Genomic DNA, 16,853 nt, shown 5'->3' on the forward strand with positions numbered 1-16,853 from the left:
AAACCCACTGAGTTTCTCGCCGGATCTTGTTAGTGGGTCACAATTCCGATCCGGTGGTAGATTCAGCGAAGCATTGCTCTTGCTACGGCTAGTGTTAGCGAAGTTTCCAGGTTGAGACCGCCTACACGTCCAGTGAAGCTAGTATAAAACCTCGAGGATACTCGCAGAGGGTAGGAGAAAAAAAAAGCGGGCGTTCAGTGAGTTAGTTCTCTTTTTTTTTCAAGATTCTATTGTCTCCTTTGTCAATGCAATTAAAAAAACTTACCGTAGGCGAAGGTATGTTTATATTTGACGTAGATGAATATTGCGAGGGCGGACTACAGTGCGACTGGTACCCGGACGTTATCCATCCGTGGTCTAAAGGTGACATGTTCTGTAATCAGTCAAAATCATCGAATGACGTAATTATAATGTGTCCTAGCTTCAATGTTATGAAATCGCAATGTCTTACTGTGGATAAAATTTCCATCACGCATGAATTTTATGTTTTGCAAAACATGTTATTCATTAAATGAAAATGATATATTTACCCACGTTACAAAAGAGGTGTGATAATTTAATATAATAAAATACATACTCTACGCTTACATATTTAAATAACGTCTTAATTTATTTTTGAAATAAAATCATGCAGTTAAAATACAAAGCTGGTTAGTTTTTGATTGAAATAAAAAGAAAATAAATACATTTTAAGTATTATGATATGTACTATCGACATAATATTTTATGTTCTTTTTTATTAAATTCAATTTTTAATATTTTCTATTTTTTGTAGAACTTATCTGAATAAAACATCTTTTATACATTACTTCATCACAATTATAAAATAGGTATCGCCCAGTTTATAGTCCCCTCAGTCTCATTAAGCGCAGAGAAAAAAAACATTCACTTACAAAGCTTGGCAATAATATTTGTCGGTTCAGATGTTAGTCTGTCGTGGACACGCAATGTAACATCAAGGTAGCTGCTAATCGCTTGCCCTCGATACGCGTCCGCTGATTTTTATTTATGTTCCATTGCGTGCAATGCGGAATTCAATGCAGTTAGTATGATATTATTTATTGAAATTAAAATAACGTTTTTTTTTTCTATTACGTGTTAACATCGCTGGCACTATGGCCCGTCTTCGGAAATGATGCTCTATATACATATATCCCAAAGGGTATGGCAGCAATACTGAAAACTCTTGTTGATATCGACGAATCATTATGAAACAAAAGCTATCTTAAAATGTTCGGCAAATGATCTCAATTAATTGGTATCAAGATTTGAAACTTAGAAAATGAAGTACTTGTCACATTGTACACATTTTCTAAATTATCTGCTTAATTTTTTTTATAACGGCTGATCCAAATACATTAAAAAAATTGAAGCTTACTTTATTTTTATACAAAGATCTTAAATAAAATCAAGCATGGTTAATTTATTTACAAAACGCAACAAGTCCGTTAGTTTTAGTAAGTACGCGGTGCTATGAAAATGGAAGCGATATAAGGTTAAAATGAATTTATTTTTTTAAGTTAAAATATAAGAAACATGCTATATTATGTACCAGTCGAAGCTCCGATGTCTTGCGAATGAAAAGAGAAAATTTACTATGATCACTTTCTTTTCAAACAACAGATATGTTAGCGATGTAACTCACTTTTTGTACGATGACCAGTTTTATTCTAAGTCAATTTAATCTCAAACTTCCAAAGTTTCTGTGAACATGCTAATGTTGTAAATAATGGCACATTCAATATCAATTCTTATGTGATTGTAGATAAGACAACCTCCTCAAAATTAGAGTCAGTTTATGACTATGTTCAAACAGTAATTTTATTTCATTGTTGCACAATATAGATTCATACAGCTGACTTCCGTTTTTACTTCAGAAGGTTAATGAAATATAAAAACTGGTCATTTTGGACGTAAGTGATGAAAAGAGGCACCGAAATACATATTAGCATTTTAAGCACTCAAGCCAACCTTTCCTTCTCATAAAAGGAAACGGAAAAAAATATCTTTTTTTTTCAAAGGTTAAAATAAGAAAACGAACCTTACTATGATGAAGATAATTATTTGTGTTTGGTACAGATAAGTGATTCTGAAATAAACAAAAACAAATGAATACGTGTTGGAAGCAAAAAACACACAAATAACATAACACATAAAATGTAACAATGAAAACAACATAAAATGTGTTAAAACAGTCGCCGACAGGAAAATAAGTATTGGCATATATGTAGGTATATGTCTCCAAAGCCATTGTTAGATTAACTAATTATAATTTATATTATTCTCAAGAGTTTTGGCAGCGCAGTCCTTTGAGCTGATGCTTGTTTAAGATGCGAATACCTCCACACGGTTTTTTTTAATAATTACTTCTGACGTTTAGCCGTGTAGCAAAGTAAGATCTTGTGAATAGTTTATTGTAACATATTACATACTAGCCGTACTAGCCCGCTGCGCTGGGCATTTAAAATTAACATTATTATTTCTCACCCCTCCCTCCCCTAAATATTCAAATATTCTCATCATTAACGCCCCCGCAACTGGTGTAGGGAGTCCAACACTCATATAAATATTAGCCTATCCAATAAGTACATGTATTTTCTACATGGATACCAAGTTTCAAGTCAATCGGATGCATGGTTCAGTAGTTATAAGGGAACATTCGTAAAAAACGCTGTAGATTTATATAATATATTAGTATAGATATAATAAATGGGTATATGTGTTGTAAGTAATATTCTTTTCACTGTTTTATTTTCAGCCCCCGCTTGTGCACTGCTGAACATAGACCTTCCCCAAGATTCGCCAAAATAATAGATCTTGCGCAGCATTCATCGGATTACCGCGAATGTCAGCGTCAGGTCGTCGATTCACCTCGTGGGAGGACTACCCACGCTGCGCTTTTTCGGTACGCGGTCGCCACTTGAGAGCTTTCAAGCCCTAGCGGCCATCTGTCCTACGAGCAATGAGCCCTGTCCACTGCCACTTCAATCTTGCAATCCTTCGGGCTATGTCAGTTAACCCGGTTCTTCTGCGAACCTCTTCATTCCTGATTCGATTTCGCAGGGAAACTCCGAGCATAGCCCTCTTTGTTGCTCTTTGAGTGACTTTGAGCCTTTTGATAAGGCCCGTTGTCCGCGACCACGTCTCACTGCCATATGTCATCACTGGCAACACACACTAGTCATAGACTTTCGTCTTGAGACACTGTGATATTTGGGATGAGATAATTTTCGTATAAAAATTTCAGCACTTTGATGTACGAGTGATCAACTTGGCACCGTCGGAGAGAATGCGTTACAGCCCAGTCTCAATCGAATCAAAGACTTTTTCGTAGACCACAAACGCTAAGTAGCAAAGTAGCAGGTTGTATTCTTTGGCATTTTGTACAACCTACCGCGACGTATGAATGTGGTTTAAGATACTGTAGCCTTTTTGAAAGCCGGCTTGTTCGGGTGGCTGAAGGTCAAAAATACCTCGAAACGGTCCGTAATGACTCTCGAGAACAACTTATATAAATGGCTCAGAAGTGAGATGGGTTTACAGATCTTCAAACGGGTATTGTCACCCTTTTTGAAGAATAATACCACACCTCTGATCCCTGCCTGGGGTATTGAGTTAGACGGAATTAAACAGTTTCTGAAGGGCTTTCACTCAGCAGTTCAGCAGTGGTTCTATCACCCAGTGCTCTGTTGTTCTAAGTTGTTTCAGACCCATCCTAATCTCACACAAGCTGGGATACCCATCCGCATAGTGTCGGGTATCTATACTTTGGGTTTTTTTGACATTTAAATAACAGATTGGAGGTCAGTTTAGTTTAACTTTAAAATTACAGATTTAGACGTCAGTTTAGCGTGACATTTAAACGATTGATTTAGAGACTAGTTTAGCTTGACTTTTAGATGCATCCCATTCTTTTTAATTTATAAGCGTTTAATTAACCGTTGAAGCAATTCCGAACAATCGCTGTCCGCCCTAGAGGAGTACGCCAGATATGCGTAGATCCGCGTCTGTGCACTACTTTTTGACAGCGCCTGTATTGTATTACGGAATTATTCAAGAAATTATTGTTTAAACTCATATTTTTCTAGTATTTAAAATCGGTTTACTGTATTATTTGATCAAAAATACAAACTATGCCGCGATCTCATTTGGGTCAGATTGTATTTATTGTCCTTCAAAGTAAAAAAAAAATAGTATTTTCACAAATAATACTTTTTGCATTCTGCACTAGATTTACATTATTGATCTGTCCCTTACAGCGATAAAGTTTGGTGTCAATTGAGAATTTCGTTATATTGTTCAATGTTTAATTTATAATTTATCCTAGATTGTTAATCTAAGTTTATTTTACGTTGGCATGATTGAAACTATTTTGAAAAAAAAATTAAGAAAATAAATTATACTAATAATAAATTTTCTGAAATCATAGCTATAATTAAAAGCATTAAGTACTGTTATATCTTTTCTTGTTTTAAAACTACTTATTACAACAAAAACTAAACACTCAAAAACATACTAGGTACAGTACTAACATTACTTCCGAATTAGAAAACAGAGTACCAAAGTACCATAATGCGAACGTAAAACTATACGAATAAGGTTTAATATGCTATCACTCAACAACGATACTTATGTCGTTCTAATAAGTGACAGCTTTAATGCTTGCGAGTACGAAAAGTGAAATTGTTAAAATAAACGCGAGTTCTAATAACATTAAAGTTTTTGTACGTCTTTTTTTTATTTTTTTTATTGCCTTTGTAGGCAGACGAGCATACGGCCCACCTGATGGTAAGTGGTCACCGTCGCTCATGGACGTCAGCAATGCCAGGGGCAGAGCCAAGCCGCTGCCTACCATAAGCCAGCAGCAGCATGCCGTAGCAGTTTTTGGGCCAAATAATTGTGAAATTTTTGAGTGTTAAGTTTCCTTGTAGAGCAATGAGGGCAAACATCTTTCATCTAACCAGATCGACTGGATGGAAAGAGCTGACGTCGACTTACAAAAATATCCAAGAACTTTGATTGCATTTTTTATGCATACAGTAGATTGGGGGGAATAGGGACAAATCTGGGGTGTCACAATACTCTGGTTGAGTTGTTAGATTTAACTTTATTGTACTGAAAATGACTTTTATTTAGTGTTTAAGAATATTAAATAGTTTAATTTAGTCACCAAAGTTTTGTAACTCATTAAAGATATTAAAAAGTTAATTACCTAAAGTTAGGTGCCTACCTAACAATTAAATAGTGCCAGCCCTATCGAAAAACTCTATTGTCCCCTTAAACGACCCAATTCACCCCAACGCCTGGGTGAATAGGGACAAGTAGTGAGTTTTTGTAACTTTTTATGATTATTCTTTAATAAACTATATCATAATGTATTATAAATAAATTTAAACTACCAATATGATCTCGGTTTTATTACCATAACTACAAAAAGAAAAACGATAAAAATCAATGTCGAACTTAAAAAGTGTCCCGATTCCCCCCATTTTACGGTAGTTATTTGTTTTCTATTATCACTGGACCCTATCCGATATGTGATTTATAATTATAATTTTATTAAAATGTTATAGGTTTTCAATTGTCAATGTTAGCCCGCTCCTACGCGTCGTCCGCCCTCATTGTCATACGTGTACAGTACCCGGCGATAAATATTGCACATCGACCGTGAGAAAGAGACGGTTAATTTTTGCTTCGTAGAGCGTTATATCTGTCGCACATTACCTAATTGACATTTAGTCTCCATAGATACCGGATCGTTAGTGTTTCGTCGCACACAGGTAACGCTCTACAACAAAAACAAAATTGGACAACTGTCTCTTTCTAAATATCGATGTGCAATATTTATTGCCTGGTACGTAGACGTTAGACGCACGTTACCTGCGCGTCGTAGAGCGTGTGCGGCGCCGCGCTGGGCGAGCCGGACGCGGGCGACACTGCTCCGGGCGACGTCGGACTCTGATAATAACAGTTTAGACTGAACGTTATACACAGAGATTTTATTAAACACTAATTGTGAATAAATTAGTTGTGAATTTACTGGTGGTAGGACCTCTTGTGAGTCCGCGCGGGTAGTTACCACCACCCCGCCTATTTCTGCCGTGAAGCAGTAATGCGTTTCGGTTTGATGGGTGGGGCAGCCGTTGTAACTATACTGAGACCTTAGAACTTATATCACTCAAGGTGGATGGCGTATTTATGTTGTAGATGTCTATGGGCTCCAGTAACCACTTAACACCGGGTGGGCTGTAAGCTCGTCCACCCAGCTAAGCAATAAATTTTTTTTATTACAAACGCTTAAACTAGGCTAAATTAACTACAATATGTTGTGAGTAAGCAAGTTCGATTTGCATAAATACATATTGTTTTTTTTTTATGAATGCGGGATTACCGGAAAGGCCTCCCAGTTTCACCAAGACAGGTGGACGAGCAAAGGCATTTGCTAACAGCTGCCCGAGCGCCTCCAAAGGAGACCTAACAAGTCAAGAGCGGCTGCTTCGCAAATGAATCTACTACCGGATCCGAATTGCGACCTGCTGAGAAAATTCAGCGAGAAACTTAGCGGACTGATGCACTCTGCCGAGTTCGACGTGTACGGTTATCGGGGTCCCTAAGCCTGCTCCTTGTGTTAAAGAATGTGACATATTGTCTTTTGGTAGGCCGTATTGCAACCTCGCATGGGTAGATATCACCATCTGACCGATTTATCCGTATTTATTCAGACTTAGCGCCCATAATTATGTCGAGGTAGTATTCACGGTGTATTGCCTATCCGCATTTGACTTTCGTAAATACTTAATAACGAGACAGCCACGAGCTCGTCAGTCAATTTAAAGCGCCGTTCTACTTTGCTTCCGGTTTTTTTTATTTATTGGTTAGATGGGTGGACGAGCTCACAACCCACCTGGTGTTTAGGGGTTACTAGAGCCCACAGACTTCTACAACGTAAATGCGTCACCCACCTTGAGATATAAGTTCAAAGGTCTCAAGTATAATTACAACGGCTGCCCCACCCTTCAAACCGAAACGTATTACTGCTTCACGGCAGAAATAGGCAGGGTGGTGGTACCTACCCGCGCGGAATCACAAGAGATCCTACCACCAGTTATTACGCAAATTATAATTTTGCGGGTTTGATTTTTATTAAACGGTGTTATTCCTTCGCCGTGGAAACCAATCGTGAACATTTGTTGAGTACGTATTTCATTAGAAAAATTGGTACCAGCCTGAGATTCGAACATCTGCTTTGTTGATAAATTAAATTTGAGATATGGACTCACGTATCTGTTGTGGTAGTCAGGCGAGGTGTTGGTCCGGTGCGGCAGGTAGTGCGGCGAGGAGTGCGGGAAGTGCAGGGCGGTGAGGTCGGGCAGCGAGCCGCCCGGCACCTGCAGCTCGCCGCACGCCAGCCCCCCGCCCCCGCCGCCGCCACCGCCCTCCCCCCCGCTCTCGTACACGCTGATACGATTCATAAATATATAGATTAAGACTAGCTGTACCCGTCCGCTGTTTGCTGGGCATTTAAAATTAAAATTATCATTTCTCTCCCCCTCACAAAGGTTCTCATCATTAACGCACCCGCAACTGGTGTAGGAAGTCCAACACTCATATAAATATTAGCCTATCCATCAAGTACATGTATTTTCTACATGGATACCAAGTTTCAAGTCAATCGGATGCATGGTTCAGTAGTTATAGCGGAACATCCGTAAAAACCAACGTAGATTTATATATTAGTATAGGCAGCGGCAGAATAACAGCGATAGTTTCAGCTATCACAAAGTTGAGCCGCGGCCTTTTTGTCTCCACTCATCATTATCCTACCCTTCTCCTAGTTACCTGGGGTCGGCACAACATGTTTTCTCCTTCCATACTCTTCTATCGTATACCATTTCTTCGCTCACTCTCCTCTTACCCATATCGTCTTTCAAGCAATCCATCCATTTCTTCTTAGGTATACCTAGGTATACCTCTTCCTCTATATACATACCATATACATAGTTAGCATTTTCTTACCAACCTCATTTTCATTTCGTCTCATCCATACCATCCCAAACGCGCACTTCTCAGCTTCTCTGTCACAGGTGCCACTTTCAGACTTCCTCTAACATATTCATTCCATATTCTATCCATTCTCGTTACTCCACACAACCATTGCAACATTCGCGTCTCTGCTGCATGCAATCGCCTTTTTATCTCCACTATGTGTGTATAATACATTGTAATATTGTTTAGAATTAGAATTTTTATGTCATATTAATTGAAAATTTATTTGTATTTGTATTGTGGAGTAAATAAATGTAATTATTAATTACTATTATGATAGAACGATCACATATTAGACTTGGTTCCGGACACCGTCCTCGCCGAACCCGTCGCTTGGGACGAAGGGCTCGGCGAGTAAATTAATCCACAGACACAGCCCACTGAGTTTCTCGCCGGACCTTCTCAGCGGGTCGCGTTTCCGATCCGGTGTTAGATTCTGTGAAGCACTGCTCTTACTAGAGCCAGTGTTAGCAACACTTCCGGTTTGAGCCCCGTGAGCTCACATACACGTTAGAGTGAAGCTAAAATTGCCTCTTAAGGTTATCGGCATAGGTAGGAGGAAAAAACAGTATATGTGTGAAGACAGCAGCATGGTGTCTCATGTGAGCCATAAACCCTTTGGAATTGTTGAATTGCTTAAAGATGTTTCCCTAAAGTTTTAGTTTTGTACAGTTTTACCTAAACGCTTGTATTAATTTAATATGATTCAATGAGTACATTTAAAATGAATGTGTCATGTCAAATTGACAAATCAAAACTGCTCATTAGGTCAAAGGATTTTTTCAAGACCGTATTTTTTTGCTTACTGTTAATTTTTTGGAAAGTAGTTACCCACAATAATTTCAATGTGAACGCCACCATTCACCTTAAGACACGAGATAAATTCTTAATTGAAATGCATCATATAAGGGCTTATTAATCTAATATTCGCGTTTGTTTTATATTATTAAATACGTACTTATTATTATTTGGTATCCTCGGTATTTCACATGATGATCTGGGACGATTCGTCGGATGCATGCCCATTCCTAAAACGTTTAAGTGCATTTCGCCAACTGAAAAATGAAAAAGAAGAAATCAGTTATCAAAAAACATACATGTAATATAAAAAAGTTATTAAAACACAAATTAGTTATCAAATCCCTTCTCTTCTTTGTCTCCACTTTATCCCACTAGGTGGGGTCGGCACAGCGAATTTTTTTTATTATATTCTCCTCTATCGGCCGTTTACTCAGCACTCTTTCTCTCATATTGTCATTCACACACTCCATCCATGTCTTCTTCGGTAGACCTCTTCCCCCTCTACTTTGCACTACATTTCCATACATCTCTACGCATCACATAATATCCATACCAGGCTCAGCTCCCTCAGCTCTTCAACTAAATAAAAAAAATTGTATTCAAATAAAGACAATAAATTTAATACGCACACAATAACATAATTTTATATATCACAATCTGTACATGTGTCGAAAGGTTTTTGTAGACACAGTTTGTTCAATAATAAAATATGAATTGATGAGGCATTAGGGATTGACGTCACAATCTATTATTTTTAATGAACGAAGTGTAAAGGCAAGTTATTATAATATGTGATTACTTTCACGCCATGCGTTTCGAATTATGGAAAATTCAACTTGTTTTATGGCCGTATCAATTACATAGACCGGTGTATTCGTGTTTAAATTATAATTATGTGGTTTTGCGTTGATGGTCGCGTAAAACGGTACACCTACTTAAGATATCATATATAACTTGCTCGAGTTATTAAATACGAAGTTTTTATGTAGATTTAAATTCACATGCGTGAAAGACAAAAAAAAACCGTGTGACGTCAATGCTTACGTTAACTTTAGCTATATTTCGCGTATAGATAATATTATTTAAGATAAAAAAAAATGTTAGTACATACTAAATTTAAATAATTTTTATTTATTTCATGAACGAATTTAAGGTCAATAGACTCACAGTCCCCCTGTTGTTTGTTAAGTGATTATCAGAGCCTATCTAGATCACAATCAGAAAGGGGTGGGTATCTTGAGACATGAGGTCTAAATCTTAATTGTATAGTTTAGCGGTTGCTTCAATTCGAAACCCGCCTCACTCCTTCACAAAGGTGTGCTTAGTGCGAGTTTTTTATCGGAGTTGGAATTTGTATGGAGTTGGAACATTGCCTCTAGCGGCAAACATAGGGAAGGTATTCCAACTTCATACAAATGTGAGTTAACTTTGACGCGATCGTAAAGTTAAAAAACTCGCACTAAGCACACAGAAATATATAGGTTGGAGGTGAGTATGATACGATACGCAGCGTATCCATCCGAATTCACAAGACACCGTACTGCCGGTTTAAATATTTTTTTCTGGAATCACCGTAATATAGATTTAAAGTTTCGATTGAAGGTTAAATATAGCTTTAATAATCAGGAGTATATTAATTACAACTTCATTTTCAAGGCAAGCTGAGCATAATACCAATATATTGCTAACTCGTGTATTTATTATTTATTAAATGGATAATTAAACGTGCAATTCACTATGTCACGTAAATACAATCATTGTACACGTATTACATTCATTCATAACAGACTGATACAAAAGGACGTATTTTTATTGTGACGTAAAGTGAACAAGTCAACATTGTATTTACTATGTGTAGTGTATTTGATTATGTTTAGTGAATGAATTAATTCTTTTTGAGAGTTACAAACAGTAGAATAAAAATACATATTAGATAAATCAAAACATCAAAGTAAAATCATTCATTAGAAATTAAGGAACAATTTTTCCATCCATAATAATATAATGAGATCCCTGACCAAAATTACACAATTGAAACTCATTTAAGAAAGGGTAAATTAATCGTTTTTATCATCTCGCTCATAATCTGTTCGTAGGGTCGGCATATGTTTTCATGTTGTAGTTTTATTTGATTAACATCCGGGCTAGTGGGAATGGATTCAAACTAAAGAACTTTTTTTGTGTTGCTTATGTGGGTGTACGTGCTCACGGCCCACTTGATGTTAGGTGGTCACCGGAGCCCGAAGACATCTACAACGTAAATGCCGCCACCCACCTAGAGATATAGGTTCTAAGGTCTCAGTTGTTGCAGTACAACGGCTGCACCGCCCTTTGAATCGAAACGCATTACTACTTCCCGGCAGGAACAGGCAAGGTGATGGTGCATGCCCGTGCGGACTCTCAAGACTTTCTACCATCAGTAATTACGCAAATTATAATTTTACGGGTTTGATTTTGATTACACGATGCTATTCCTGAACTCTGCGTAGGAATCAGTAACTCCTACTAATATTCCCAGTTTAAAATGCTTTAGTGGGAGAACGCTATTCTAATACGCCATGCTAAATGATTATCAGAATCCATAGACATTTTTTTTCTCATCCTGTCTCCAATAAATGCGAGTCGGCGATCGCAGTACGCTGGTATAGTATACAGATGACGCCGCTATTCACTCTCTGATGAATCACTTAGTCGCCTCTACGCGATGCGATGGGGTGTGTAATCTAAGTCACACAGCCACTTTTTTTTTTATGTAGGCATTTGCTATGTTATGGTCAATACTGGAAGATGTAAGCATTTCCACAAGACTTTCCACCATTTGCCTGCGTAGGATTTTCGAGTTTTTCGGTCACATGGCGAGGAAAAATCGCGACAATCTTAAAAAAATACTCATCACCGGCAAAGTGGAAGGAAACGAGATCACGAGGGCTTGGTGCCTATGCGCTAGTCTCATCAAATTAAGACTGCATCGGATTCCATCATCAATGTTGGTATACGCTGCGCAGAGCACAGTAAAAAATGGAAGAACTTAGTCCGAATAAAAGTGCTTCGTAAAGGTCCCGACCCTTGGAACTGAGGAACACGATGCAAGGAGGAAATGAGAACATGGTACTCTTTGGATTGATGGTACGCTTACGCATGGTACGCTTTGGATGAGACGAAACGAGGACTGGTAGTCTCGCATAAAATTCAATAAAGAATTGCGAATTCATCAGCTTTCGCGCAGTCATAGAAGCATTCCCTTTTTTAGTTAATTAGTCATCTTAGTCGTGCATTCTTTCAGGAAACGTACAAGAAAAAGTACTAAAATATGCCGATCGTAATTGAATGGTATCACCTATGGTAATACCTTTTTTGGTATCGTGACGTACTGAGATCGCGGATAAATAAAATGTTTATAAATGGGTATAAAAGTTAATCATCAATTACGACATTCATATTAAAACAAAATGTATGGTGGTTTTTCGTTTTTAATGACACGGTTTTTGTATTAGATTCGTGAGGACGAAGGAAACAAACATTTCTCACGTCGAAACTAAGCTGGTAGACATTCGTCCTTACATTCCCGTACAAAATGTGTCGCTCCATGTAGCAACAGGATGAACATCGAGATAGTATATTTGTTCTACGCGTGGAATATTATTAAATAAATATGGAGAGCATTTTATTTTTGTCAATAGTTAGTGAGACACGCACTTCTAAAGAAATAAAAGTATGTATATTATAAAATAAGTAATATAATATAATACATAATAAGTAATATATTATAAATATAATATCGTATAAAAAGACGAGACCTTTTTTTAGCTATTAATTAGATAGTCGTGTTCAGTAAATAAAACTAAAATATTATTTTAGAATAATGTTATGTAGTTTTTGAGACTTTTTTTTTGCACTAAACATGATATTAAACGTAGTGGTAACTAATTAGCTTAGCGTACTAACAACTTATAAACTTTAAAATTTCACAAAATTCAGAACATTTCAGAGGTTTGTATTTTCTGCTTCTTCTAATTTTATTAAGAGCTTTTTGTAATTAGACTAATGGTATAACGTTTTTTTTATATCCACATAATATTCTTATTTTGTTTTTAAAAAAGACACACAAAAGGGATTATAAAGTTTTAGGTGAACCAAATGAACAGTTCGCAACATATTGAAGTGAAGGATTTAATAAACAAACTTAACTACACTTTATTAAAAAAATTCTTACCTCTCCTATGATTTTGATGCGGATGCAAGTGAGGGTGTGCGTGTGAATGTAGCGGATGATGGTGGGGGGAAAGCGACGGCGCACCCGCTTGCTGGTCGCCCCCACATGACTGGTGTAACGCCGAATCAGAGTTCGTACGTCTCCAGTTGCTGTCCGGTGGTGGACTATTTGGGAAAAAAAATTTAACGATATGTAAACGATCGGTTCAATGACTCTATATCTTCATAATATTTTTTATTGCAGATGAGAGGACGGACGTCTTTAGGCCACGACGACTTCAAATTATCGGTTGTACCACTCTTCAAACGGAAATGAGTGACCGATCCGCAACGGAAACAGGCAGAATACACCCTAGTACCATGCGGGCTAACAATACAATCTACCACCAGTGATTACGCAAATTCTATAAACTTCGTGAAGATTGTTCGTGCAAAAGTCTGAAATACGTATTGTCATGGAGTAATTGGTCAGTGGGATTTCAAGAGCGACATAGCTTGTTTAGAATTGTAATCCAGAATAAACAAAAACTTTTTTAAAAACTATGACGCTATGTACCATTTACGATTAATTTGTTTTTATAAAAGAGAAGATACGAGTATAGATTATTGCTTAGATGCATTCTGAATAGAAGGTGTCTAAAAGAAGTTTTAACATAATATAGAAAAGGGGGCGTCCCTTCATTACGTGAGGCATTTTTGAGAATTTTCGACTAAGCTTGGTGAGATTTTGCAATATTTTTCTCCTAATCTCACGAGAGATTCTTCAGAATTTGTGTAAAAGAGTTGCATTAGGTATTTTTATTGAAGACTTTTTTTTTTATTGCCTTTGTAGGCAGACGGGCATACGGCCCACCTGATGGTGAGTGGTTACCGTCGCCCATGGACTTCAGCAATGCCAGGGGCAGAGCCAAGCCGCTGCCTACCGACTAGCAAAGACTACATAGTATTTGTGAATATTACCGTAATTTAAAATCACTATCATAAAATTAAATAATAAATATTAAACAGAAATTTTAACATATTTATTCTAATTCAGTTCGTGAAAATTCGTGCACGGCCTCAAGAGTGACTACTGGGACCAATATACCCAAGTGATTTTCAATGAAGTTATCTGCTCTTACTTCGCTGTGAATTAGCTACCCTAAGCCGTTGTCGCCTGCGTACAGAAGCTAAGTAGCTCGTCTTGTGACCATCCGCGAGGGTTGCAATTTGCGCGTTTTACAGTACGTACACGATGGGCCCTTATCATTGCCGCTGTTGTTTGTTCCCCGAATCCTGATCACGTAGGAACCAATCATCGTCTACGCTCTAGACACGTCCTTACGGATCCATAAGATCCAATAAATCTTGCATTAGACGGCTTCAGCTCTAACACTAGGAGCAGGTTCAGACTCCAGTAACCGTACTCGTCGAACTCGGCAAAGAGTGCAACGTGCAACCTAACCCATGCATCAGCCCGCCGGTTTCTCGCCGGGTCTTCCCAGCGGCAGCTGTTAATAAATCCCACCACTCCTGGCTGGGCCTTTGCTCGCCTACCTGTAGCTTGATCACATCCCCCCTAGAACACCTCACGTAACTAATGGACGCCCCCGCCTTAATGATTTAAAAGAGATTTTATGTGTTTCTTCAAAACTGTTGTCGATCAACTTAACATTATTAATATTATTGATATATTCAATTTAAATTACAGCACGGTATAAGTAATTCAAATAAAGGCGAATGGATATTTGCTGTAATTTTGCTAATGTTTAAAAACACTAAGCAGGCGATACAAAGTCCTTTTGGTACATTTCAATGACTTATTTCCTGTTAATTTTCTTGACCCAAACTCGAAACAATTATTATTAAATATGAATGAGTCTTCCTGGAATGGGTCACGACAATGAGAATTGTATTATTATTGCTATGACTCATTAAATATTTGCTCGAAGAATCAATTACTGTATGTCATACATTATGTTACTATGTTATTGAGACTTCGGGATTATCATTATACTGTGTGAAAAACGTGGTTATCACTTATAATTTGCATTTATATTTTATTATCACTTTTATCTTCACTAGGCAACGCTTAGTTATTAATACTACAGAGCGGTAAAGTGGCGCAAGCCCAAACCGTTACGATTTAAATCTTAACAATGTTAGATTTTGTTTCACAAATTTGTGACAGACCATTTGTTTTTAAAGTTGTGAGTCGGCATTAGGGTTTGCTGCTAGTTTTGATATAGACTCTTTGACCTAAATGAATTTAAAATAAGGCGGTTTTCAGTCTTTTAATTGAAACAGGCCATCGTTTCTTGCTGTAATGGCGACAGTTTACACTACTAGCCTCATTTGATCGCTCGTTTTATATTATATATTTTTTTAATGGATTTAAATTAAATGCTTGCCAAAAAAGCTTACTTTTTTTTCAAACAAATAATATTTTAATGTACCCACCTTAAGTAAACGGTGCTTCCATAAGGACTGGTATCATGCTTCCGGTCGGCAGGTCGGCGCATTGGACCTACAGATGAGGAGGTGCGGCCTCTTTGACCAGGCGAACGAGACGGTGATGTCCCTCCACTGCGACCACCACCCAGGCCATATTGTGTTGCCAGTGTAGCTTCTTCAGGCTAGTGACAATCAAAATATACTAATCACTTGCAACAAATATCAATAGATTCTACTCCTCTATCAGGGATTGCAACACATTTAATTGGTTTTACCCCAAGCTGATAACTGTAACATAACAAATATTACAATATAGGGAAATAGCAAATAAGGAAACATGATTTAAATTTTCCTGAAATGATTTATGCTCACCAATATTTTCATTTATAAGCACTTTCTGATTTATGACTTGATTATGATTAGCCAGAGAAAAATAAGTGTTGAAAACTCTGAATTACATTAAGTAGTAGTTATGCCTGTGGGCTTAAATAGTATTTTAACATTATCCTTCTGAAAATGAATAAAGCCATCTATGGAGTACCAGTATAAGAACACTTATTTACTTGATATTAAATGAAAACATTGTGATTTTTTGAGATAACGAGCAAGTATCCTTACTACAGTGAAACAAAAAAAATGAAATTGGAATTTATTCAATAGTTTTTGCATTATATGCATATAACGGCATAAATTCATCATTTTATAGTTTTTTCTGTGCCAATCAAAAGTAAATGTTCAAAGAAAGAGGAAAGGATAGAGAATCATCTATTTAAATATAATTCATAACTTCAATCTTAGGAAAAGGCACTACAAATGATAAACATGCCCATTGCTCTTGCTTTGCATAAGTATGTTTGTTTATGACCGTTTTGAATCATGCTAAATCTTTACTAGAAAAAAAAAATCATAATAAATACATATTTCTGATTCATAAGATAACACATAGTAACATATAAAGGTAAAAATAAAATTTGACAAATCCTAATTGATACAGTTTATGTTTTACTATACTTTGTAGATTTCTGGAATCACACAAAGTGAACAGATGAGGAACAAAACACTTGTTTACATTGTAAATATTTAGACCACATGTTTTAACATAAATAATGTGTGGTGTCTCAATGGTAATTAGCAGTGTTAAGCAAAATTCATTTATGTTATAATGGCAATATATTTTATCAACATTATTATTTCGATACATAATTAAAAATAATTGAAGGAAACTCAAGGTATAACAGACAAGAAATCTAGATGTTGAACGTTTCAAAAAATTAACAGCCAGCTACAACTGCACCACTACCACAAAACAAAATAGCAACTTGCAGGAATACATCAACCTAGATATTGCAAATATTTATTAT

General features: G+C 36.8%; 1 protein-coding gene across 5 annotated transcripts in view; it reads right to left on the reverse strand.

Moving 5' to 3' along the window:
- Positions 1-16,853, reverse strand: part of LOC101746087 (CREB-regulated transcription coactivator 3) — a 32,164-nt gene that overhangs the window by 10,382 nt on the left and 4,929 nt on the right. For 3 of the 5 annotated variants that reach the window (XM_062674021.1, XM_062674019.1, XM_038017614.2), the window contains 7 exons: positions 15,499-15,674; positions 13,061-13,224; positions 9,005-9,101; positions 7,281-7,458; positions 5,881-5,958; positions 2,042-2,089; positions 266-373 (listed from right to left, as the gene is read on the reverse strand). In XM_062674021.1, coding sequence (XP_062530005.1) covers positions 266-373; positions 2,042-2,089; positions 5,881-5,958; positions 7,281-7,458; positions 9,005-9,101; positions 13,061-13,224; positions 15,499-15,674 — 849 coding nt within the window. The remainder of the gene's footprint in view (positions 1-265; positions 374-2,041; positions 2,090-5,880; positions 5,959-7,280; positions 7,459-9,004; positions 9,102-13,060; positions 13,225-15,498; positions 15,675-16,853) is intronic. The other 2 variants (XM_062674020.1, XM_062674018.1) reach the window with 1 other exon arrangement.

The sequence above is a fragment of the Bombyx mori genome, chromosome 19 (assembly GCF_030269925.1).
Source record: "Bombyx mori chromosome 19, ASM3026992v2".
Taxonomy (NCBI): Eukaryota; Metazoa; Arthropoda; class Insecta; order Lepidoptera; family Bombycidae; genus Bombyx; species Bombyx mori.